This window comes from Eutrigla gurnardus, assembly GCF_963514095.1.
Source record: "Eutrigla gurnardus genome assembly, chromosome: 1".
NCBI classification, from domain to species: Eukaryota; Metazoa; Chordata; class Actinopteri; order Perciformes; family Triglidae; genus Eutrigla; species Eutrigla gurnardus.
In genome coordinates, this window is record NC_139915.1 from 25,248,711 (window position 1) to 25,276,156 (window position 27,446).

General features: G+C 41.0%; 3 protein-coding genes across 4 annotated transcripts in view; 1 reads left to right on the forward strand and 2 right to left on the reverse strand.

Annotated features, from left to right (window-relative positions):
* slc6a2 (solute carrier family 6 member 2) overlaps window positions 1–27,446 on the reverse strand; it is a 161,125-nt gene that overhangs the window by 84,905 nt on the left and 48,774 nt on the right. The gene's annotated exons all lie outside the window — the stretch shown is intronic.
* Window positions 969–8,892, forward strand: dpep2 (dipeptidase 2). Of its 2 annotated transcripts, XM_084008917.1 has the most exons (12): window positions 969–1,045; window positions 1,476–1,630; window positions 1,735–1,861; window positions 2,009–2,138; window positions 2,460–2,610; window positions 3,094–3,163; window positions 4,029–4,205; window positions 5,712–5,796; window positions 5,909–5,984; window positions 6,561–6,696; window positions 6,916–8,567; window positions 8,767–8,892. In XM_084008917.1, the coding sequence occupies exons 2-11, from the start codon at window positions 1,479–1,481 to the stop codon at window positions 7,096–7,098; spliced, it is 1,287 nt and encodes a 428-aa protein (XP_083865043.1). In that variant the 5' UTR covers window positions 969–1,045; window positions 1,476–1,478; the 3' UTR covers window positions 7,099–8,567; window positions 8,767–8,892. The 2 variants fall into 2 exon arrangements, with proteins under 2 accessions (XP_083865043.1, XP_083865042.1); XM_084008916.1 differs by lacking the exon at window positions 969–1,045 and having other exon boundaries at window positions 1,090–1,630.
* Window positions 8,651–27,338, reverse strand: slc12a4 (solute carrier family 12 member 4). The gene is made up of 24 exons (XM_084008796.1): window positions 27,172–27,338; window positions 18,531–18,631; window positions 18,314–18,445; window positions 17,787–17,933; window positions 17,229–17,283; window positions 16,784–16,914; window positions 16,404–16,645; window positions 15,861–16,075; window positions 15,529–15,693; window positions 15,174–15,272; window positions 14,996–15,053; window positions 14,707–14,881; window positions 14,390–14,508; window positions 14,145–14,243; window positions 13,909–14,028; window positions 13,625–13,729; window positions 12,494–12,662; window positions 11,605–11,800; window positions 10,918–11,087; window positions 10,605–10,736; window positions 10,290–10,397; window positions 9,905–10,092; window positions 9,672–9,805; window positions 8,651–9,557 (listed from the first exon to the last, which is right to left on the reverse strand). The coding sequence occupies exons 1-24, from the start codon at window positions 27,305–27,307 to the stop codon at window positions 9,466–9,468; spliced, it is 3,288 nt and encodes a 1,095-aa protein (XP_083864922.1). The 5' UTR covers window positions 27,308–27,338; the 3' UTR covers window positions 8,651–9,465.

Here is a 27,446-nt window from a genome sequence, read left to right on the forward strand (position 1 = left end):
CCCTTGAACATTCCCGTCTAAAAACATCAACTTTAAGCTAACGTCCATTTCAACACCAGAGGCCCTATCCTTCAAATAAACAGCTTAAGGCTCCAAAATGCAAGTTGGTTGGCCATTTGTGGGATGTTTAAATTATTTTCGTTACACTTACGCCTATTTTTGAAGACTTTCAGCTTCCTTGAATCATCTTCAGTTCAGCTGTGACAAAACAAAAAGCGTTGAAGAGTTTGAACGAAACAAATAACAAAACAGCTAGTTTGTTTGCGTCAATAAATTGGCCTACTTTAACATATAGGCTACGTTTTGTTTTTAATGGGTTTGTTTACCTATATCTTTTTAATTTATGTATTTATTTGTGTGCTTAATAATGCATAATATTTTCCGACTTACTTGTCATTTTCCAAGGCCACCGTTCCTCGTACGACACCGTGGAAATCTGGGCAGGATTTGAACTTTTGGAGAGCGTATTTCGGATAAGTGTTGTTCAACGTTGTTTTTTCTTGCTTTTTTATGAATAAATACTCTTACAAAACTTTAATATGGTGGTTCGGTGGCCTAGCGACCTGTTACAAATGTAAACACGGTAGCTGCATAAGAGGTAATTAAGGCAATGTGTATTTCCTTTCATGTGAGCCTAGCAATTACGTCATTTTTCCAACAGATGGCAACATGAAATTCACAAGTCCCTGCGGTGCTTTCAAGTGCTGCTCGTAAATTTCTACTCTTCGTGAGAAGCAAAGCAATTAAATAACGAAGTAGAACTGCATTGAAGTGGTAGAAGTTAGGCTCTATCTAGAAATAGAGCTACTGTCATTATAATGGCAGCATGTGTTACTTTTGGCTGAACACCTTTGAATTCTAAGAGAAAAAAATATATAATATAATATTGGTGTTTTTCCCGCTAGGACTTGAATGCATCAGCGAGCACAGCTGCCTGTTTTGTATAGTGTTCTACATTTTACTGGGCGTACAGCTGGAAAGTTCACACTGTTTATGCAGTTGTTCATCAAGGTGGTTAACAAGTTGCTTTTTAACGGCCTTGCAGGTGAGTATATTGTTTAAAATGTTTTGTTTTATAGTAAAGATACAAACTGTTGAAAATGAGGGTGTATCATTGTTTTAGTGTCCAGTGAGCATTTTTTACCAATTCGCTATCAAATAGCTAACACGGCAACAATATTTTTAGTAGTGTGTTTACTGTGTTTATGGTCTAATAAGTAGTGAGGAGAGACACATTTGAATCTCATCAGTTAAAGTGCAATGTATTCCTAGTAGGACTCAAATATGCATGAGATATGAAGCAGTACGTTTACAGTGATGCTCTCATGTTTTATGTCTTATTTATGTCATACAGAAGGGACTTCTATGTGTCCTGTTGTTAGTTTCCCTTCCATAATTAATCAGACATCCAAAATAGACAATGTTATACATATGACTCATGTACTGTTATGCACTGGTGTGCTTTCTCTCCTCAGAATATGCCTTCAGGGAAAAGTGTTGCAAGTCCTTCAAGTGGCTTCTGGATGAAGTCCCTTGTGGCGGTTCTCTCGTCTCTGTGTTGTTTGGTGTCCGGATACTCTGAGAGAGATAGAGTACATGACTTGATGTCCCGATATCCTCTTATTGATGGGTAAAGGATGTTTATTGTCCTAAGTTCATTCACGGATATGACTAATGGATTCAAAGAGGTAATGCCTCGCCTTTTTCCTTCCATCCTCTATCTCCACCTCTCAGTCATAATGACCTAGCTCTCCAGCTGAGGATACATCACAACAATCGGTTGAGCCAAATCAACCTTCATAACGTCAGTAAAGTGGCCACAGACATCACCCGTCTCCGTGCAGGCCATGTACAGGCACAGGTATTGACACTGATCTGCTCTAAAGTATAAGCTGCCCCCTTTGTATAATAGCATCCTCTAATTATGTATTGTGGTGAGATCACACCTAGAATAACAGTCAGCTGTAACTTAAATGTCTCTTGTGTCATGTTGCCGTCCCTTTGTCAGATGTTTGCGGTCTATGTGATGTGTGGGGCCCAGGAGAAGGATGCTGTGAGGCTGACTCTGGAACAAATAGATGTGGTCAGACGCATGTGCACCGAGTACAAGGACTTTGAGTTGGTCACATCGTCCAAGGGTACAGTACCCGTCGCAGGCGAATTAACTACAAAACCGCTATTGAGATGAAAGAGGGATTGAATCTAGTTGATTATCTACAATTTTAAATCAGTGTTTTGTTTTCTTTCTAGTATGAATACCGGTAATCCATGATTATTTAATTTATTTATCCATACTTTTACACATGTCTTATTTGCAGTCCATGTTTGAAAATATGAGCCTTGAAGTTTTGATGATCTTATCGTCACAATGAGACGTTCATCATTTTATTTGGTTGGAGGCGTTCATTTTGGATAATGTTCATCCAGTGTGTGAGTGATACATGTGTCTGCCGTTGCAGAGCTAAATAATGCTAAGATGAGGAGTAAGATTGCCTGTCTAATAAGCATAGAGGGGGGTCACTCCATCGACAGCAGTCTGCCAGCCCTGCGGATGTTTTACCAGCTTGGGGTGCGCTCCATGGCCCTCACACATACCTGCAATACACCCTGGTAAGTAAGAGTTCTGTATGTATTATTTTACTGAGACTGTCACATATGATTTATATACTATATTGGAGAAATGCAATGATGGCCACATGACTCAACAGGGTATCAATACAAGAGGCACAGCAACACTGTTGCTAGATTTCTTGACACTAACTGTTACTACTATTTATTTTGTAATAATTTTGCCTGAAACGTTCATCAGCTCAGACCTTAACCACAACGATGTCTTTCCTAAAAGCTTTTTGTTTGTAGCTAAAGAGTTTATTTACAGGGTTGGCTGAATGGAAAGGTGGAATGTGTTTACATTTTATTCCCTCTATGCAAATGAACCTGCATTTGGACTCTCTGTAACTTGACATTGCATGTAGCTTAATGTGCCCATTTGAATGACCTAAATGGAGCAGTGTTTGGATAGATGTTATAGTGGAGGTGACACTATAACACTTTCATGATTTGTGGCTTTGACAGTGTTCTTTTTCATTGCAGGGCTGAATCATCCTCAAAACATTACAATGTCTATCAAAGACAGAACAACAGCCTGACCCACTTTGGGAAGGTAAGCTCATTCTCCAGTAATTGTTTACAGAACATGTTTGCTGGTCTTGATGACTGATTTCAAATCCTGTGAGTACTAACTAATGCCTTTTTAAGTAACCAGTCACAACATATTACCATTATATTAGAATAGACTTGAAATAGAGTAGAAGCTATGTGTATCACATACTGCACACAGCACTGTATTAGTTCTGTTATTCTTATTATTATTTTTTATAATTAGTGGCAGGGGCTGCACGGTGGTGTAGTGGGAGAGGATCCCGGGTTTGATTCCCGGGTCGGCCTGGGTTCCTTCTGTGTGGAGTTTGCATGTTCTCCCCGTGTGAGCGTGGGTTCTCTCCGGGTTCTCCGGCTTCCTCCCACAGTCCAAAGACATGCAGGATGGGGATAGGTTAATTGGTGACTCTAAATTGCCCGTAGGTGTGAATGTGAGCGTGAATGGTTGTCTGTCTCTACATGTCGGCCCTGTGATAGACTGGCGTCCTGTCCAGGGTGTAACCTGCCTTCGCCCAATGACAGCTGGGATCGGCTCCAGCCCCCCTGTGACCCTAAATACAGGATAAGCGGTAGACAATGGATGGATGGATGGATGGATGGAATTAGTGGCAGTAGTAGTACAGTAGAATAAGTTGTAGTTTTTAAAGATGCTATGATAGAATATAAATGCTTCAGCCTTGAGACACTGCAGTAATGGATTGTGCCAAAGAAAGTAGACGTTGTTATTATTAAAGGTGGATCTGCATAGGAAATGCTATGCCTCTTGCATGACTGTGTTTACATGCATGTAGATATGACCGTCTCCTGTTGCCGGCTGAATTGACTTCCTCTGACGCCCCCGCCAACGTCTGTTTAACTGTGTTTTCAAGGCCGTGGTGGAGGAGATGAACAGACTAGGAATGATAGTGGACCTCTCCCACACTTCTTGGGACACTGCCTGGGCCGCACTGAAGCATTCCAAGGCTCCCGTTATTTTCAGCCATTCGTCCTCCTTCTCCGTCTGCAGCCACGGACGCAACGTACCTGACTGGCTGCTGCACGATCTGGTGAGGAAATTGATTCACTGAGCGGTTAAATGCTTGCTTAGTTGCTTGATTGAATTGTAATCAAGCCACTGGTTAATTTATAGTAATCATAATTCTTATTTATACATCAGACAAAGAACAATACAATATATTTTCAATGTTGGCTTTTTTGTGTATCTACAGGATTAAAAAAAAAGTTCCGAGCCGATTTCCCCAATTATTCCGTTTCAGCCCACTAACATTCTGTATAATTGATTCTAAATCCGAAGGGTATATTTGCAGGATAAAGAAATCAAGTTAACATCTCGTTGCTGTCTATTCATTGTCTCATGTCGTCTATAATTTCCGTGACCATTTGTTTAATTTCCACTGTTGTCTCACCAAACACGACACGCCTGATAATGACACACTGGGTGAGTTTGAAGACAGTAGATGGACTGCGCTTTGTATATTTTAGGATGTTATATTTGGCAGTCGGTCGTCTGTGTGTTTCAGTTCCGAACATAAAACAAATAATGAGTGTTTTTCCTCCAACAACTGTTCCAACTGCTCTTTAGTCGATTTCCACTATACTTTCATCTGCTTTATCTCCATTTTTATGAGGTTGTTTATCAAAGAATCAAATCTGAATGTATCGTTCAACATTTTGAAGGAAGTATCAGATGATGCAATTTTTACTTGTGTCTTCTCCTCTCTTTCCCCTAACGCTCCTCTGAATTTCTCTCCCAGCTGCCATTAGCCCACATTCAGTTGATAGCAACCACTCATCACTGACTTCCACTGACTTCCTCCCACTTGAGTCTAGAATAGAATTTGCTTACAATAGAAGACCAATCTGTCACCAATAGCGCTTTTATAATATTATGAAAAATGTATTCTCATCCCAGGTTATTGATTTGATCATGTATTCCTCTGTTTCTGCTGAACAAAACTCACAGCAATATATGTTAAAACGTGTATTTGCTGCTTGTCTTACTTTGTTCATATTAATATCAGTGGTTGTTAGCAGCCACGTTCGGTGTACTGCATTTCATTCTAAATGTCAGTATACAATTAGAAATTTCAATTGGCTGTTTTTGAAATCCTCCTGAAAACATCATGGAATATACTGAGTTGTTGTTTTTTATTTGCTTCTTAATGTAAATTCAGCAGGTACAATACACGAACCTGTTGTCGCAGTAGATGAAGACTGAACATCAATAAAGCGTAGTAACATGGATGTACTTCTCTTACTTAACCTCGACCCACCTCTGCCCCCCTCCCATCCCCCACTTGAGGGGACACAATCCTGATTGTAGTACAGATTTCTGTGTTACTCACAGCGGTGCAGAGTTATGGAGCGTTAGAGATAAGACAGCTATAAACCCGATGTTTACCACATATCACACTACAGCCAGTGAATGCAAATGAAAGAAATAAAGACTTCTTGTGTCTGGAAAATGTGTTTATATAGAATATTTGAGTTCAAGCTTCTCCTATGTATGTCTTGTTATTCACCAGACTTCTATTCACACACTTGCGTTTCAGAAAAAGAAACGGGGGATGATCATGGTGAATCTTCACAGCAAATTCATATCCTGCAGGGATGAAGCAAACGTCTCCCGTGTGGCTGGTGAGGCATCCATGTCGGGTTTTTTTTTTTTTTTCTTCTCCGTCATGAAGTAAATCTGTAGTTTGTATTTCTTATTTCTCGGGTGATTTATTATTCTGTCTGGGTTTCACAGATCATTTTGATCACATCAAAACGGTAATCGGAGCCGAGTCGATAGGAATTGGAGGAGACTTTGAAGGTGCTGTGAGGTAAGAAATACTCATTTGCAAACACAACGTGCAGATAGCTGGAAGCACGAAGTCAAAGGGCAGTAAATCTACATATCCTCTACCCCATGACTAGCATGTATGGGGATCTTCAGACGCAACTTACACACATACAGACCAAAATAATACAAAGCTCAGTAGGGCAGCTCTGTTCAGGCACTCTCCAGATCAATACTGTGCTTTTGTTAGCCTGTCATGATATCAGCAATTTGGCTGTCTCAGCTGTCACCAAGCTGAAAAATGGTAAAAAAAATAAAAATAAAAAAAAATCAATGACTTTGTACTTGTAACAGGCATAAAGAGAGCTGGTGCAGTAGATTTGCTGCAGAATGGTGGACATTGAATTGTTTGTTTTTCTTCCCTGCATCCAGAGACAATCTAGTCCAGTCAGGCTTGTCACAAAACAAATGATATTGACAAACTAAATTTCAGTGTTTATTATAGTTACTTTGTGATAAGCGATGTATTTTGTCACACCAAAACTGTCTGAGAATGAGTAGTTTGTTTTGCAAAATAATATCTTTGATGTGAAATGTGTTTTGTTTTTTTTCTTCACAGCTTTCCTCAGGGCTTAGAGGATGTGTCGAAGTATCCCGCCCTCATCCAGGAACTCCTGCAAAGAAACTGGACTGAGGATGAGTTGGCCGATGTCCTTCGAAAGAACTTCCTGCGAGTGTTCGAGGAGGTGGAGAGGGTGAGCTAGAAGATTAATATATTTTATGTCAAAGAACAGCCTTCTCTGACAAATGAAGGGCATGTAAGCAATTGAAAGGCACATTTTCATTTAATATCTGGGCCGCAGGAGTGATTTGGCTATAAAGAAGGATAAAAGGCTGTATGTTTGGGAGAAAATGTCCATAGTATAATAAGTGTGCATCATCTCCCTCTCTTGTCTCACTGTTTTTCCCACCAGGTCCGTGATCAGTTGAGTTCGAACAAGCCTAGTGAGGTTCAGATCCCCGTAGAGGAGGTGCAAAACCAATGCAGGCTGGCCCTCAGACATCCTAGCCCCTCCTCCAGAGCCCAACATGAACCCAAATGTCTGCTAATCCTTGCAATAGTTCTGCTGCTTTCCAGTCTAATTATGACTGAATGAATAATGAGAAACACCTGAAAGCACGTCATTTTGAATATAAATAAGGTGACCTTAATCAGATTGCAGTATCCATTTGTGGGCCATCCAAGCACTCGGTAAAGGTCAGTAAAGATAAAAGGAGAATCACATTCTTCTTCAATGTGTAGCCCCATTTGGAAGGTTATTTAAATGCCAACCTCTTTAAAAGGAGCCAATACAATAAAATGTACAGAACATCAGTCCTCAGGAAGGACTGGATCATTCATCTTGCAATGTATTTATTTATTACATATTTAATGTTTTGTACCTGTGATGACATCATCTCTTTGGAAACTTATGACATGAAGACAAACAGAGCTGATCAATAAAACTGGAGAGATGGCCCTTTTAAATTGCCTATTTTTATTTTAGTTTGGGAAGGTGTTTTTTATCTACTGTGGGGGGTCGCTAAGGTATATAAGTGTACAATGTTACATTATTAATATATTTAACTATGCATTGTCCTTTGGCCAAACAGAAAATTGTACATAGAAATACATAAATCTGTAACTTGGATCAGCAAACCACAACTGTGTGAAATTGTGAAGGTTCAGAATCGTGTACCGACAACAAATTTGATAGGAATTTTCTTCGGTGAACTTGTTTTTTCTCCACTGTGTGCATGATATTCACATTACCACTTTGACATAATAGCCTCAACACACTTCAAAATGCACTTCAAAAATGAAGACTCTTCACTAAAATACTGCCAACATAAATTTTCCATTTAAAGCTTTTATTATGCCAAAATTTTAATTAGCAAAAGACGTATATTTGGATGGGTGGTAAGTGACGGTGAACCTATTTGTATTAAAGTGAAGAGAAGACTAGGAGCATTCTTAATTTTATGTGATTAGTTTTTTAATAACTGCGCAGGGTGTCATGCTTGTTCACTTACATATAAAACATTATTGGCTTGCACAGAACATTTAGTCTTCATGAAAATAAACAGTTGTTTTCTACACCGTGTGCTGGCCTGAAATACTCAGCTTCATAGAAAAAGCCACAAAACAGCGTCATGTAGCCGAGGCCAGAATTGCGTAAAGATGTAATCGTTAAGATTTCACCCGTGGTTGATTTGCCAATACCTGTGGTTAACAGCTTAGTGCTGTTTAATACTACAGAAAACACTCCTTAAGCAGCTACTTTGTTAGGAACACAACTGGTGTATTTGTTCAAGCAAAACTGAGCAAACTCACATTGCAGGAATGTGAAGTAAGCCAATTTCAATTAAATTGTGCGGGAACGGCGGACTCACAATGAAAACAACCATATAGAAAGGTATTTAGAATAGCCATTCAGTGCGAATATATAATCGAATGGCTACTGCAGAAAAACGCAGACCATAAACGGTATCAAAAGTAATGTTTGAGTTCATAGAAATCTTAAGGCTTATAACTTTAAATTAAGCCATAATTTTGTGTGCACATAGGTTTTTTTCTATGGGGTCAGTTCAGTCTCATTAATAATGAATGCACAGAGAAGGATTCACAAATATATTTTGTGATTTATATATAAATGACTCTCTTCTCACAAATACATTTCGTTTTAAATAAATGTAATATAAATCCATAAATATATTTGTTAATCCTTCTCTGTGCATTCATTATTAATGAGACTGAACTGACCCCATATTTTTCGGGTCTGTAGAAAAAGTACAAATGTAACGGTTCAAAAGTCATTCATATAAAGTTTTCTCTCATATCAACAACACAAATATCTGTCCCAAAAAAAAAAATCCATAAATTACAACTCTTCTTAAAAACTTGCTTCGTGATCTCTGGCGTGCCACCTCAACAGCGCAACCAACGTCGAGCACTGTGTTCAACATCCACAGTAACATCTTCTTTACCTCAGTGGGGAAATGTTAACAAAATAAATAAATAAATAGAGATGTGCGTCCAAAATGATCAAGAGCGGTTTCAGAATAAAAAATCTATTATAAAAACTGTTCTACCAACACGTGTGCTACTCAGGTTATTCTGCCATAGTCAGTCAAATATAGGTTTATTATCACCTATGAAGAGGTATTATAAATAACAAAATGCTTATCTAAAAGGTTGTGTTTGACACACAAATACTGATTTCTGAAGAAGAAGAAAATAGCAGATCTTATTTGTAAAGAATGGCAGTGGTGAACATACACGTTGATATGTACACTATTGTGTCCCAATATTCTACAAGAATAAAATAAACCATTTGTACTGAAAAATTCCTACTTCACAATAAAAGTGTCAAATTCATACGTCGAGCCAGAGCTGTCCGGCAGCAAAGCAGCTGCTGCCTCCTTTCCAGAGGTGGAATGCGACGCGACGAGACAGATTCTCCCGTGCAGCAGCTAATAATGGATCATGAGTAGATGGTGATGACCTCCCGACCTCCACCTCGAACCAGCAGCACTCTCTCCAAGCCTTCTGTCAACACCTCCAGGAACTCCATATCTGAGGTTGCACGTTAAAGAAAGTAAACCAGCCAAACAATACAGGATTTTTACTACAGCCCAACATCTATTATACAATCACAAGACCTCTTTTAATCAGATTGGCAAAGGATACAGTTCTCATCTCCATCTGCGTTTCGGGGTGGTCCTGGCATGTTGAGTAGCACTAATCGAGCATCATGGGACCTGTTGACGATTACCTCGTTCAGCTTTACGGCCGTGTGCATTCTCCGCACGTTGGACTGATCCCTAGAGTGAGAAAGATGCAAAAGAGGGGGAAATAAAGTCAAGGAATTGGCTTTAAATGCTATGCTTTTTTTTTACTGAGATTAACTGACTACAACTCACGGTTTGAGGCTGATGAGTTCTCTGAAGTTCTCGGGTGCATTGTTCCTGTTCCTCTTCTCCGCCTCACACTTCTCTCTTGTCCATGTCATCTGAACTTTCTCCGGAGGAGCCTCCACAACTTCCTCCTCCTCATCCGAGTATAGACTTCCCATACGCACCAAAGAGTGCCTGTCCTTAACCAGCTGGGCCTGCAAGTGCCATTGGGAATATCATGAGAAGTGGCTGTCAATATATTGTATTTAACTAAAGTGGAGCCTTTAGTAATTAACAGATTTAAAACTGAGCAGTCCACGTTGCCATACTGCACCATGCAAGTGATTTATCATGCTTTTTTTTTTTGCAAATATATTTTAGGAATAAACATAACAACAACAAAAAAGCACACCTCTCGTTGTCTTTCTGCACTGGACAGCCTCATTTGCCTCAACATCTGGGACCTCTGCTCCATCATTAACGTTCGCTCGTAGGTGTATGCTGAGATGTCACTATCATGCTAAAGAAACATTTGAAAAAAAAAATGTTTTAGTGGTTCATTCAACTTGTGAAAGTAAAGCAGTGATTTTTTTAACACCCTGATTTTTTTTAAACAAACAGGGGCATCTGGGTTTTATTTCCAAGTTAAATTTGGCTCTAGCCATAAAAAGCCCCACATAAATCCTCTTCACTACTTCACAAGTTGTGGTGTCAGAAGAATCCTCACCATCTCCACCACCTCAACCTCAGCTTCTATTCTCAGCTGGTACAGAAACGTGGCCAGATCCTTCTTCATCTGGATGCTGTTGTCGTCCATCTGGGCTACAGTGAAGATGCGCATCTTACATTTCTTCCAGACCTACAATGCAAAAATAACCATGTGTTGTTTCCAGAGAGAACATAATTTAAACTCAAACTAACAGCAAACTAAAAACTAGAAAAGACTATTCAAGGACAGCAAGTACGTTTGAAAGGATTACAGTTACTTTTCTCTACAGCTGTATATCGGAATACCACTTAAAAGATATCTGCTGTCTCACTTTATGCAGCTTGAGCAGGAAAGGCAACAGCATCAGCATCCCCCCATCGTGGACAATCCACCAAACGTCAATGTTGCCATCTGTGAAGCGTTCATGGTTGCTCGGGTAGAAGGACACATTTTTGGGCACCATCAGGGCCAGGTGGGCAGCTGTGGTGCAGCGGACCGTGTCTGAGTCGAGATGAAAACACGGAGGCATGGATATTAACTGTACTGTACAAATTAATTTAGCAACGGCTCACATTCTGCATGAGCCAGATGGTAACCAACACAAAATGCATTCCCAATAGCGTATTCATATGAGCTTTCTCAAGCACACGACTGCTGGGACTTCAAGTTCATAATAGTGAGCTGTTTGTTAAGTGCATGAGAGTGCATGCCAACTACCTACTTATTCTTGAAAACATTATGTAGTTGATTAGGGGGGGCAGTCATTTAAAAAGGGGGGCTGTACCGCAGATGCTGTTAGGGCCTTCTTTATTTTTGATAATCTTTATTTACCATTTTTGGAGAAAATAAAAATAATTGAAAATAATAATAATAATTGTGTTAAGATTTACTTAAATAATCATACATTTAGTTTGTATAGGAAAAACAATAAAAAGATAATAAACAAAATAAAAAAATAAGAAATAAAAAATAAAATAATGATGCTGAGTGTCATTTTGTACTTCAGTGAGATTCTTACTGATGAAAGTCTTCCAGGCACGAGGGTCCTCACTCTGTCTCCAGCCGTACGGCCAGCCCATCACCACGGTGTTATGCTTCATGCCCCCCAAACCACAGGACTGGATCAGGTGGACAATACCCTCCCGAACTTTAGAAGCCACCACGATCTGGCAGAAACCCTTGACTCGCTCAATCTCCATCATATTCTTAATGGCCTGGCAGGGAAAAAAATGTGTGCAAACAGAACTTAAGTCCACAATCAGGAGTAAGCAGATAAACCATACTCAGAAATAAATAAATACATAATGCTTCAGATGAAAAGTATCTAACAGATGATATGCCCTAACAGCCTCAAGTGTGTGCCTTATATTTACATAATAAGGATTTATATAGCAAAACCAATGTTCAACAGTTGAAATGAAATGAAATTAAATTAATACGGTTTTACCTTCACTACCTCCCTGTGATGCATGAATATTGCCTTAGCACTAAATGAATCAAGGATGAGTCATTAATCTCACCAGTTGTTGTCACATAAACAAGAGCAAACTTCACTTGTTTATATATATATTTTTTTTTTTACCAAACATCACATTATGAAAAATGTTCCCGCACCAGTGCCTTATTTTATCGGAAATGGCTCATTGGCACCATATTGTCGTGAAAATAACAAGCTGTTTCCAGCCATGTCCTTTGATTAAAGTAACACATTGAAAAACAGTTGCTGAGGAAGAACCGTCACAAAAATTGGAAAATTCACAATGAAGCATGCTTTCGCTTCATTGTGCTTTTCAAAATGACAAAAGGTGGTCATTTGTAACAATTAGTTGCAACACTGTCAGCAACAGAATACAATGGATGATTGTGTGGGGGGCGTGCAGAGCATACAACCCTTTCTAGTATTGTACCTGCTCAGCTGCCTGCATTTCCCCATAGCTGTCCAGGAAGTTGCCCTGGACGACAGAGCCCACAATGGTCAGACCCTTTCCTGCCTTCAGCTGCGAGGCAAAGGTGAGCAGACGAGGGTATTTTACATGGAGGTCCTCATCCAGCTTCAACAGCACAAGCACCTGAGGTCTGGAATGTACAGAGTCAATGTCATTATGGGTCAAAGACCCTGCATAAATGTGTGTCTTTGCAATAAGTATTGAGAAACATTTAAATGATTTGAATTGGATGCACAAGCACAGCCATGTAGGCATTCATCGAAAACACGATACACTGATCGGTCATTGGGGGAAAGTCTAGCTTAAACAGGGATAAATAGAAATGTCAAAATGTGTAGACATTAGGGTACATATGACAGTATTTCATTGTGAATCCGGTCCTCACTACATACCTTACAGAAATGTTTTATGTGACCTAAACATCTAAAGTAACTTTCTCTTGTCAACTAAATTTATTTATAACTGAGTTCTAACCTCATTGTTATTGCATTCATATGAGTGGCATAAGAGGAAGTGCAGCATCACAGCAGAACTTTACAGAAACAGATGACACGCTAACTTCCCTGGAAATACCCAGCAAACTTGCTACAACCTGAAAAGAATTAAACCCTTCCTCGGAAAACCACTTCCCAAAAGTGTACACATATCCTTGACAGATGGCATTACTCAGTGTGTGTAAAAATGCATCAGATGATAGTTATCACATGTTGTTTATTTTGTATGGCATTGCCATCATTTTGGAAGGCCATTTTAATAAAAGGAAGAAAACCTAATTTTTATTACATTTGTCCATCTGAGTGCCACACACTTCTAAAAAAAGCCACTGACACGATTGTGATCGAGCGTGCAGCTTTTCTCTAATCCACGTTATTGTATTATATTTATATTGATTAAAAATGTGACATATTTGTGAATGTTTTGAGAGAAAAAGCGTGGAATGTTTGATGCTGCGTCATTTAGAGTTTATAGGTCCTGCTGATATATGAAACCAGATGTGAACTTATGGCAACATGCAACATGGCTCGGAGATGCAATCCAAAGGCGTTTGTGTGGAAAACACAAAGAGCATCTCCTGCAGGTGTAGCCGTATACCTCCAGTTCTTGGTGTGCGGCGGTCCCGCCTCGAGTCTTAACAGGGCGTATCGTGCAGCGCTAAGGGACAGTCCTCTTATACCGTCTCCCCACTCCTTCTCTGCTCTGTTGTTGTGCACGGAAGAGACAAAAAAAACACACATAAGGGACGACAGACAATTTCACAGGCTGGCTGTCTGCCGCCATCCACGACAAATATGCCAACAGAAACACAACCATCGTAGCCCCGTACCACACAAGAAGGCACTGTAATAATCCAAATGCTAATTAGACTCCAGACATACCCCTGGTACTCGATGTATTTGTAGATCATCCCGGCGATTACCATGGCCACAATGGCGTAGTACCAGGAGGAGATGAACATTAGAGCCAGACACATGCTCATGCCAAGGAAGGACAGAGCCCTACGGGTGTGACACAGAAAAAGCCAGAAGTGATTGTTTTTGCATCTTTATTCAGTTTAAGTGTGACAGCCGGAATAATGAAGTGCACTTCCTTCCCTTGTAAGAAAGATACTCACCAGTGGTAATATTTGAACCTTGGCCTCCAGTTAGGCGTGCGTAAAAGAGTCTGAACGGCACACGCCAAGTTCACAAAGAGATAGCACATCAGGAAGAACCTGTTGAATAAAGACCGGGAGAATTTTCCAACACATTTGAAGTAGATAATGTTATCTCATCGATGGTGTCAACAGCCTTAACGAAACAGGGAAATGAAGAAATGCATTCACACAGCGCCTGATGGGGTGTATGTATGTGCGCTTACATGGAAAGAATAGGCGCCACCATGTCTAGTGAGGCAATAAGGATGCCCAGCTCAGCTATGAGGCCGGTCAGTAGAAGGGCCCATGTCGGCTCCCCATTGGTCTTCCCGTGACCAAACACCTGTAACACAAAAATTCAAAATCTTTATATGCAGCAATGCAAATCACTTCATGTTCGGTACTGCGTCATATTCAAATGTGCCTGCAAGTCAAATATCATTAAAGGTTATGTCAGTCAGGTTTCTGGTAGCTATTTTTGTCTTGGCATTTTTTTTCTTTCAGGAACAGGATATGTATCAACAACAGCGTGCTATCTCACCCTGAGGAAAGGAATGATGTTGTCCTTGGCAATAGCCTGTAAAAGTCGGGGGGCCCCAGTGAGGGACTGCAGGCCGGCCCCAACCGTCGAGAAGAAGGAACCGATGACAATGACCCACGGAGACGGCCAGGAGAGCGTTCCCACCACCAAGGTTTTTTGAACGGCGTCTCCAAACCTGCAAGTACATGCTGATTAAATATGACCAAGAATATGACGAGGCTATCTTTTTTTTAAATCAAAAGTCTTTTGATAAAAATGCCAACTGGCAGTAGGACACGGATGAACTTACTTGTCCCTGAGGACTACTCCTTCGATACAAGACCCAAACAGGACCACAGAACTGAAATCTGATTACAACCGGTCAAGGAGTTCAAGGTGACACAAATATATCACATTTTCTTTCCTATCCCGATCACAGGAGCATGATTATTCGTTTTATTGTGGTTAGCCAAAAAACATAAGGATACAAACAAGTGAAGTAGTAGTAATGGCTAAGATGGTTCCCACGGGGATGGACTTTTGAGCATCACGGAGATCACCAGATCTGTTGGAGCCCGCCATGATACCTACAAGACAAAATCACAATACAGTCAAACAGATGACATGTAAAAGCTGTTTAACTATGCCCCCTACTGGCTGGATGAGTGAGCTGTTTAAAGCTTACTTATTTCATTGTGTGCAAGTTTTAAAATCTATAAAATATAATATAGCTGGTGGCTAAAGTTACAATTTGTATTTAATGTCTTGATATTATATTGCAACTCATGTGCGCATGATAGATTCAAGTTTAAGGTTTGTTTCTGGTTCATGATGTTGTTGTACCTGTGGCCGACGGGAAGAAGATCCCCACCAGAAGTGTGAAGGATGTAGCGATGTCTGCTGACACGTACATGCCAAAGTTCTCCGCGCCGCCGTGTGTATCCACCGACTGTAGACCCGCCTTCTCTGATATCTCCCCTTTCTGTTGGTAGTCGCCCCACATGTTTTCTATCAACAGAGGGCAGACATAAAATCATTGGCAAGAAACTACAATTGGAAAGCCTGTGTGCTTTTCATTCTTGAAGCAGGACATTGATTCAATGGCATAATATGTAAAAATGCAAAATTCCCTTTGCTGTGTACATGAATCCCTCTGTTACTAATGATGAATGTACCTCTAATAATCCCACTGCCCAGTCCGGGGATGCCCTGTATCTCGGTCACATTGTTCTGGATGAAGTAGTCGTCACACTGAGCGCTGCTCATGTTCCCCGGCAGACAGAACCTTTCCCACAGCTGACTGGGCACCGTTATGTTGCCCTTCATCACGGTCTTCGCACACACATCGAAGCGATCTCTCACCAACGTCCTGTTTCCCAGCATGCAGATCCTAGAGCAATGACATGGACACGAATAGAATGATTGCTACATTAGCCAGTATCTCCATACTGCACATCTCCTTTCTCATCACTGATAAAGTTGAATTATGGTCAAGCTATTTGACTGAAAAAGCACACTGTAAGTAATTGTTTGTGGAAGGGAGCCAGAATCATAACAATACAAAAAAAATATGATTAAACTAATACAGAAACAGGTATTCTCCATTTGGAAGGGACAATATTTGCATTCTCCCCCATAAATCAGTGTTATGGTCCCCATAATTCACTCCGCTTTCTGTTCAGACAACATTTCGAAGAAAACTCCCTCTGCAGACTTACGGGAATTCTGGGGGATGAGTCATGGATTTGAACGCCCCGGCATAGATGGAGACAATTGAGATAATCACGCAGGCCAGGAAAAGAGAGGCCAGCTTGTTGACATATTTGACTCCTACAAAAACCACTACAGCCATCAAACTGAGGCAGATAGAGCCGTAGACTCGCATATTGTTCAGCATGGCACTGTCACTCCCAAGGGTGTCTGTGGCGTGAAATATGGCTGCCTGGGGGACCAAATATTTCTGAGGAGAAAATAAATGACAGGACAGTTACTGTAAAATGTGCAGTAAAAAAACATGTTATGACGGATATTTGAACATTTGGGAATCATATCTTTGCACGCTGGAATAAAACTGCAAATTATATTTTTGCTAACTGACCAAGAAGATTTCGATGGCCCCCAGTATGTACATGGCCGATGCAAAGGTGGTGCCCAGGTAGAAGCACAGCCCCACTGCTCCACCAAACTCAGGGCCAAGGGAGCGGGAGATCATGAAGTATGCCCCTCCAGCTGAAGCAGTAAAACAAAGTGTTATACAGAAAGCCAGAAGGTCTACAGTCTGTTCTGCATGCACTGGACACAACGGTACATTTCTGCTGCCCCCAAGTGGAAGAAAATGTCATGGAAAATTGTACTTTTGCATCAATTCAAAGCATGTTCCGGAGATATCAAAGACTCAGCAAGTAATTATTTGAAAAATGTATATCCCAATAATGCCAATTCAACTATTTCACAAAGTATCTGTAATATTGATGAAGGTTAAATGTACAGTACGCTGAGGCATTTTTTCAGTAAACAATGGAGTCATGAGGCTCGAATATTACCTGGAACAACACCATTAGTGGCAATGGCACTCATTGATATGGCTGTGAGCATTGTCTGTGAAGGAACGTAGAAAAAGTCATTCATAAGGAAAAGGACACACGTAGATGTCATGGCAAGGTTTTTACACTAAAATTCCCAGATCAAATAGACAGATAGAGCATACACAAGTCAGTAATATTAAAAGGGACAGTTCAACCCATAATCAATTGAATTTCATGTAGTGATATTAATCAAAAAAGCAAAAGCTGTTAAGATGTGAGTTGGCTAGTTAAACTCACAGACCTTATTGTGAGCAGTTTAATGTAGGAACTATGCTCTTTCAACGATATTCCCTTTATGAAATGACTAAATAACGCTCAAACAATCAAGGCTGACAAATAGCAGGTAAGAGGAAAAATAGAAAAAATTGATTTCAGGGTGAATTGTCCCTTTTAAATAATACACCCATGTGGATCCCATTGACTGGTTTAGCAATACAACCTGGCTCCCATTGTTGTGGGGTCTAACCTACAGTACAGTACAGCACAGCATGTCTGTATGTGTGTGCTCATACTAACACATGAGCAGCACATGAGGACAATCAGCAGGGACTGCATGATGCCCGCCATCCCAACAATCCACGTCAGTCGGAGGAAAAGAATGACACCGAAGATGTTCTGTAGACACGGCAAGTAGACTCCCATCAGAGTGCCCATGTTGGGAGACTGATAGAGACAAAGAGGGGGAGGAGAGTGGCAGAGAGGGAGAGAGAGGGGGAGAATATTGACCATGACATTTCAGGAAACAAGTGTATTGATCATTTCTATTGATTGATGTACTTTTTTTTAAAGGTCATTCAATCACGTTATCAGCTCTTTGCATGTATCGAGGTCTTACACAGCCACGGTCTGACTGCAGAGCGTGCAAAGGCATAAGCAATCAATCAACAACTCTTAATACAAAACCAGACCTTGGATAGCGAAGCAGGGAAGACGTGGAAGATTATGTTTCTAATCTTCCAAAAACTAAAGTACAACATGTGACTTTAAAAAAAAACAAAAAACAGAGGGACATAGTGTTTCTCTGCTGAGCCCAGACTCCTGACCTTGGGGGTCTTCCTCCGCGATGCCTCGGCACTCTCCGCCTCCTCATGCTCCTTGGCTCCCTGTGTGATGTTGGTGTAGCTGACCAAGCGACTGAGCAGAGAGGAAACCTTCGGCCGGATGTCCAGCTCTTCCTGAAGAAAGGGGTGAAGAAGTTAAAATGACTTTGGTCGAGGTAAGTCTAATATCAAAAATATTGTAAAAATGAATACAACAGACCTCAAATAAAGCCAAGTTCCTGTCATAGAAGTCACAAGTCCTCTTGCTAGCAGCATCACCACTGGTGAGAAATGGACTGTCTTCTTTATGATTCCCATGTCCTGTTAGAGAGAGGATCATGTTAATGTTAACAACAAACTCAAAATGCTATATGACCATGATCAGGAAAACAGCTCTTATTGGCATCCTGGGAACATGAACTCAATGTGTTTCACTGATTTCGAAAGTTTGTAAAAAACGGGCAATGATTCCGCGTCAGACTTGCTTAAGACGATGCTTATTTACTGTAACAACCAGACGTCCATGGATAATATAAGATGCCCAGCAGTGTCAGTATACTGATTCAGAGGCTTCTCTAATGAAACAACACAAAACATGAATATAAACCAAGCTCACTTGAAAATCCATTTAAACATAAATGTATAATTTACAGCTTACATTCTGGGTCACTTTTAGTTTATACAAAAGATGACTTAGATGGATTTCAACTGTGGAGCTATGAGCTAAAAGGGTCCCAATGACATCACCTTTGTTCTATCACATGGGATACTTGGTAAAATAATGTGGCTGGTAACATTAAGTTATATAAGTTTCATATGCAAGGGGTCCACAGTCATTAGTCACAGTCATGGTTTTAATCAGTGTCACCATTTTGCTTTAAAAATAGAATATCTTGATGGATTGTGATAGATTGTGTAATATTTGCCATTACTAACATATACAGCCCAGCACCATCGCCTGTGCAGTAATTGATAAAAAAAAAGTAGACAACAAAATGTTATTTTCGATCCAAATTTCTCCATGGTAATCTTTTTCAATATTCAGTCAGCTTTTTTAACTGTAATTAATGATACTTTAAACATCTTAATAATCTCCATGTAGCAGTAAACTTCAGGAACACAACTCATGCAGTGCAGCAACTCATGCATGAAAGGCCAAAAGCAGCACGGACCCACAAAGCCGAGTTCAGGTGATAAACAGGCATATAATTAGATTTTACTCTCATTAAGTTCTGAAGGAAGGAATCAAGCAGAGATGAGCGCAGTGCCCGGGGCAATTATTGCATGCAAAGTAGCGCTGCAAACATAATCCCACAAAAACACATTCACACTCACATGCATGTCCACACCTCATTACCTAGAAATTACCTAACCTTGGGTTATTAGAGCATGTCAACTTGAACAGTGGCATCTCAAAGCCCGAATTAATACTGCAACAAAAAGCTCTGCCAACTTACCAAGTGGGCATGAAATATGAAAAAAAATATTCTCAACAGTGTTGACAATACAACAACTTTTTTTTTTTTCTTTTTTCTGGGTAAATGAGTTGGTTGAGCTTCCATGCTGGTCTTCACTCACCTGTGCTCTGTGTCCCACTGCTATCACTCTGGGTAAGCATGGTTATGAGCTGTGTGCAGGATGCAGCAGAGTGCTCTGTGCTCTAGCTCAGGGAATTGTCGATTACTATCCAGGACACTCGGTCACCCAGGGGGAATGCTCATTCGGGGGCCTGGTTTAACACATGGTGCACGGTGAGGGGGGTTTAGAGGTGGACTAACAAGCACAGGCACACACATACACATACACACACGCACGCACATGTGCACATGTCTGCTCAATGGGATAGGAGAGCCTTGGGTGGGACTGAAGGCATCTCAAAGAGGTGTGTTCTGTACTCCTATATTGTGCTGGTGTTCAGTCTGTATAAATCTGGAGGTGTCATTCATTTTCATCCAAGCCATTAAGAAACAATACAATCTTACATGTATTCGATGTTGTGACAGAAGATAACATGTTTATTTTCCTCAACCAAAGCAAGGTTTTATATCAAAATACTCACACAACTACACAGCTGGATGGGAGTTATGAGACATGGCAACACTGCCCTCTAGTGTCATCTTGCTGTCAGTGGCACAGGATAAAAAATACAACCACTGCGTTCCAAATCACTTAGTTCTTCTTTTTACTTACAGTAAATACTGCAGCTGGCCTTACAAAGTATGTGCTATTGCATTAAGTAAGTATTCAATTGGGACATGCAACGTCATGACACTGCACCATGAACTTTGACCCTCTTGCTCATATATCTAATCCACAGAGGACTGTGAAGATAGCCATAAAAGCATGCAGGCTTCCATATGACCAACTGCAAAATAGCAACCAGGTGCAGCAGGACATCCTGCTAGTTTTTGGCATACTGTGTATTGGGAGATACAAAATCCTATTTCTGACATAATAAATATATGGTAATATGGATATGTAACAGCAATGAGGGGAGACTGCCTTTTTTGTCATTGCACATTGTACGGCGAGATTTGCTGTGCATTTCTAACATGTTCAATCATACACACACTTTAAAAAATAGATGATGCATTGGTTCATTTAAAGATATGTCTGGCATTTCTGGAGAAATGCAGATGGATGTTGCTCCACAATTAGCCACAGAATGAGATATGGTCATATGTTTCCCAGCAGGAGCTGTTACTCAATCGGTCGCTGCTCCAAATACTGATACTACAAATAATCTAAAGTCTAGTTTAGCTTCCGGCTCATTCCATTCGTTGGACCGGCAAAAGTAAAAGTCACTTGAACAATGAGAAGACAGTGGGGTTCTCTTGTTAATAACCTCACATTAAATGTCTAATTAAAAAGATTAAAGATTAACTGGCTTGTTATGAAGGCACATAAGAGTTCTTGCTGCGTGGCCAGAAAAGCACAGAGGCTTGACAGCAACGTGTACGGACATGTCACCCCCCCTCACCCCCACCGCCAGAAGATTAAAGACTGTCCATGCTGCAGGACTGGCACTTTTACAGAAGGCTGTATCAAGGTAGGGAAGTTAAGCAAGGGCTTACATGACTTTCACTTTTCACTGACCCTCTAACTAGAGAAAAGCTACAGTTTGACTTTGCAGTTATTGAGAGGATTTGTCAAGGTGTCAAATTTTAAAAAGCACACATTCATTATTATATTTGAGCTATAGAATAGACCAGCAGCATCTCTACGTGCAGGCATCCAAGACAACAGATTACCATGCTTTTGGTTACCACCTTTCAATTGTAAAGTCCAAACCAAATGTTTTGACAGGCTGCCTATATGTCAGGGGTGTCTGGGTATAATTTGCATTTCTGTGTGTTTACAACTAGATCAATTCCAAGACAAGATGCTACGTTGTCAAGTCTTTTCAAAGTGTAAAGTACATGACTTGAGCGAAAAACGATGTCTCTGGGAAAATCAACAAAGACAACATCAATATGATTTGCTCTTGGTCAAACAAACAACTTGCAGAAAGTGGCTCTTGCAAAACTTCTTCAATACTTTTCACCAAACAGGGCGTTGGCACAAGCAGAAGGAAAGCATTTTTTTTTTTTTTAAAGCTGATTAGTCATGGAAAACAATATCCCTGTCCATTAGCTGCTTAGGGTTAGAAAAAGCCTCTTTGCTAAACTTCCCCTTTTAATAAACACTGAAGACTTAACACTGAGAGGCAGAGAAGTAGCAGAGCTTAGCTAACTCCAGTTGTGCAGTTAGTTGGCAAGAATGTTCTACTGATTATGTGTTTGAAGGTGTGTGTGTGGGTGTGTGTGTGTGTGTGTGTGGAAAAGAGAGGGACAGACAGTGAAAGAGACACATGCTCCTTTCTTCATTTAATTACCTCCCATTGCATTTAAACGCTGCATTTAGCTCATTGTTTATGTTTCTGGGCCTGTAAGATGATCCAAATGCTCCCCTGTAAGGCATAATACTGAACTTAAACTTTGGCATGACTTATTTGGAGTATTACTTTGTGGGAACTCGTCCACCTCTAACCTCATTTCCATTACAAGCAGAAGCATAAGCAAAGGCCAGTTAGGATACAGTTAATATACAGTGCAGCGCTAACCCAGCTAGCATTAAGTTAGTTACAGTATAGTGGACCCCTGTAGAGGCAGGATCCAACAGCGTAGACATGGTACATGTCATAGTCGTAAGTAATAAAACATAACTGGGATGTGGCGAGTGCACCTGTTATGACAGTCAACATAGTGGATAGGCATATTTTCCAAATGCCAGGCTTATCCTCCTCAGGGTCAGGGGGGGCTGGAGCCGATCCCAGCTGACATGGGATGTCTATCACAGGGCTGATATATAGAGACAGATGACCATTCATTTGCACAGATTTAGAGTAATCAATAAACCCACCTTTGGACTGAACCAACGTTGACACAGGGAGAACATGCAAACTCCACACAGAAGGCCGACCCAAACCCGGTTTTCGAACAACTACACCACCAATCCAAGTTTTAAAAAAAGTTGAATTATTTTCTTTTTCAAAAATATAGCTTTATATGAGGTTGTTTTTTTTGCTTTGTACTTCCCCCCCCTCTCTCTAGCCCGTGGCAAGAATCACTGTCGTGCTGTAGCAGTAGGCTAATGTTAGCTGTAATGGCTGTGTTCCATGCGGAGCAGCATCTGAACAGAGCATCGGAATGCTAACCCGCTGAGCCGTACAGCAAAACATATTAGCTTTGATGCGTGCTAATGATGAGAAAAGGACGGCAGCTCAGCCTGATTACCTCGGGGGGTAAAGGTGGACGGGAAGAGGTGCCTTACAACTGACTTTCAAAAAGACACAAATTAACTAAATGGGTACAATTGGTGTAGAACTAATGACTCAACAGACCCAAAGTGTGGTCTATCCAAGAGAATTGATTACTAGTGGTGTATTCACAAAATGGCTTGATTTGTGATTTTCAAGCTGAACATTTGCTGCATTCGTACTCATAAATGTTACATGTTCCAAATACGTGCATTTACTCCCACTATACACCAATGTATTTGGATCCTGACTAACAGCCCTTTACTAACAGGGAAAGTGAACAAGAAGATTCCCTTCAGCATTGGCTTTCAGAGGTAAGAAAGTATGTACAGGTGTTGTTCATTTTTCAGAAATCACATTCCTAACTAAAGAATCATCCATGAAGGCACTTTTAATTCAAGGTTTTGGGAGCTAACGAAAACATAGTTACTGTAAGGCAATGCCCAAAAGCACTGAACATTGCACATTTCATATTTCATTACACTCTTATGTCAAAAAATGAGTCTCAATAAGGACAGAATATTACACATTTTAGCTACAGGCTATGTAAATACAATGAAGTAGCACCCCGTTGCTGTTCTGCTTGACGTAACGTCTCCTAGGATGATTCCCTGATCAGTGCTGCTAACAAACCCGTTTCTGCCTGAAGAATCTGGAAGCACACACAAACCCGTTAAATTGGAATTGCTAGAATTTGCCGGCAATCTTGAAAGCGATATGCTCACGCGTCACGCTCTTATCTTGTCATCACAATCTGATAAGCACTACAGCCGTAATCACTTCCATGTCGTCTGGCATTCATCATACACAGATGAAAAATAATGCATGGACACTGAAATATTCATCTTTTCATGGGTACTACTATTATTTTGATCTGTTTAAAAAAACAGAAAAAACACTGAATGCATTTGATTGCTAGGAGATTGTTAGGAAGAACTGGAAGTAAACACTGGAAAGAAAACAACAACATCTGAGCTGCTTCGCTTGCATTGTTATCACATTGTTGTGATTGTCCAGAGATGCCCGAGATGGCACGTAATCACATTTGTAAGCCAGTTGCATCATAGGAAATGATGTGTGACAAATATTTTAGTTGAAGCATGATCTTCTCTATCAGCTGTGGTGATCTCTAAATAGTATTACAGAGACTTGCACTTCCTGTGTGTGTGTGTGTGTGTGTGTGTGTGTGTGTGTGTGTGTGTGTGTGTGTGTGTGTGTGTGTGTGTGTGTGTGTGTGTGTGTGTGTGTGTGTGTTTGTGTGTGTGTTTATGTGATGCTGTCTGAATGTGTTCTAGCTCCGTCATCACATAATATGTTCCACATTTCTGCTCCACCACAGTGTGTTTATCTCTCGAGGGTTATCTAAGCGGCACACCAGACTGCGTGACAGGAATGGTCATCTCATTCTCCTGGGAGAAGTCAGGGAACACACCGCGGCATTCTCCAAATGATCCACTCATCACACGCGTTTCTAAGCAGCTGTTTAGTTTGAGGCCAATATGAGCAAAAGACATATTTGCACTACATGGCTACAATATTTACCCAGGACCAGCTGAACATATTTTCCTCTCTAATAACAAAAGGAAAAGTAGACCTTGAACAAGTCAAAATGTTTACAATGGATAACACGACTATGTCATATTCATAGGAAGTGAATTGAGTGTAGGTATATAAATGTAATTTTAATGATGGGTAATTTATTAAATCAACATTCATATCTATCTCACATTATTTTTAGAATTTTATTTAGCTCATGGGATATAATTTGTTGCCTTACTTCACATACTACATAGGCGGTGGTTTATTTTCCTCCTGCATCAGACTTCTGAGAAATGCAGGCACACAGACAGTAAATGAGCAAGAAAACATGATGGATGACAAACTGTTCTTTTTCCAAACTAGAAATGGCGCCAACAAGATTATAACCAGCTATCGCTGGCATGACACAATGCCATCTTTAATTGAAGTTGTACCAAACAAACAATGGTGCACCAGTAAGGAACTCAGAGGAGCAAGTCTCTGCAAGAAACTCCCTGAAATGTGAAGGCTACTTCAGAGTATTTGCTCTGACTGAGGAGCGGCTGCTCAGCTACAACGACCGCAGTGTTGGTTCTGTGCTGGGCCGAACACAGTCGGGTTAACAGCCTGAAACAGACCGTGCACTGTGTCACTTCCACCCTGCTGCAGACGTGACGCTGTAAAGCTGAGACACACAACATTCACCGTCTCAGAGCCCACCACTCCCAACATGAAATCATCCAGCACACACAGCCACTCTACGGTTTCACCACAGCAATTACTTCCCCCACCCAACTTTTTACTGCTTGAACAAGTCATAATGTCAAACAAGTATCTCATACGTGTTCGGAACTTGCCACACTCTCTTAAGATGTTATCATTATGCTTAATGATAAGTCAGGTATGGTGCTTAAATAACTCTTATCAAGTGGAGCTTTTACTTTTTAGTTCCCACATGTGTTTGAACCTTAATGGTAACATACGGTGCATCCTTCGCTCCATCTCATCATTCATCACAGTCACACTTCCTTCTTTCTTCTCCTGCTTCCTGCCCCCTTTTTTCCAGCACACAGTCATCCTTGCAGCTACCCGCCAAGTTTCACGGTGGTTGTTGTTGTTCTCAGGTTTCAGGAAGCCCTCCTCGGGTGGGTTACAGAGAATTATGACAGCAGGAACACAAGGGAGGCAGTAACAAGCACGAAACTCACCCATAAAAACTCTGAGGGTTATATCAGGACATCTGCTTCCCCCTCTATCATCAAAACGCAGTTCTGCTCGGGTACAACGTTAGAGCCATGTGTTTTTACTGATTTGTACCATTTCTTATAAGTGCATTAACTTGCACTTCTGCTGTTTGAGAATGGCATTTGACTCTAAAGGGTAACTTCCATGCATTCCAGAAATACAGAGCAGCAGACAGTGAGGTCAACATGTGCTTCCATTCCTTTCTTTTTATGCTTCAAACGCCTACTTGATCCCCATGTCTCACTGAAGTGTAGATCATCTCATCTGCAGTTTTCTTGCAAATTTTTACATAAGCAATCACACATTTAACAAATGCATCCCAATCCTACACACACACACACACACACACACACACACACACACACACACACACACACACACACACACATAATTCACTCCAGGAGGCTCAACTGAGGAGTCATCCTTTCCGATGTTATTCAGACGTAGGGAGCTCACAGTTACCATGATGGTAAAGGTGGTATAAGTGCGTGGCCAGTCAGTGTGGGTTTGTGCCCAGCCCGGCCTCCTGGATGTAAAGCGTGGGTGCCTCATTGGAGGGCCACACCCATGTGTATAAAATATATATATATATATATATATATATATATATATCTGTTCCCCTGGTTGGTTCGCTGTCTCGGCCAAATGAAATCAGTGCTGCTCTGACTTAACCCAGCGACTACAAACTCCTCGCTGCTCTATCTTCCCTTCCTCCCTTGTCTGGGACTGCACCCCCCCTTCCATACTGATACATACAGTGGAGAAACAAGTGAGAAGGGAGAAATCTGCTCCTGTGTTGTTGATCAGCCAATCTCTGTGAAAGGAAATCCTCCTTTGGCACAAAGAGAGCTCCATCTTTTGTGCAAGAAAGCCCTCGAGGCCTTTTCTTGTTGCGGCGGTACCAGCCCCCCCTCCCACTTACACCCACCCCCGTTGTGTCTTTCCCCCACAGTTGTCATTCCCTTTGTTACTCATTTGTCCCTGAATTCAATTTAAAAAGCTTCCACGAGCGGGAAAACACTCGAAAGTAGTCTTCCTTCAACTTTACCCAGAGTGAGCTGTGAAAAAAAACAGACGTGCCTGCTGTAGGAAGCCTGCTTTCTGGCTCTGGAGAATTGCCATGGTAACCATACAACCAGCTGTTCAGAGGGCTCTGAGGACAAAGCAAGGCTTTCCCATACTGTGCTGGGTCTGACTCATGTGGTATCACTACTAGGACACATTTATCAAGTTCAAAACCAAAAAGTTAGTCCTGCTGTGTCCCAGCTGAGAGGTTTAGAATAAGTTAGCTGAGACTTACCATCAGAGTTGACAGAGTCCTGATGATCAGGGTAGTCCTGTCCAGTGTCCCTGTAATCCACCCAGTTAATCCCCTCTAGGCTGTCGTAGCGGGCCTGAGCTTGATCCTTCACCGGTACCACTGTGAAGTGAGGCATGTTTTCATCACTATCCTCCGCGTCCTCTGGTTCAGCAACTCAACATAGCAGGCTAGCAGTTAGCCAGCCTCAGCTCAACTCCCACTAATGGCAACTACATTCCACTACACTGCGCTCACTTCCTCTAGAGGCTATTACC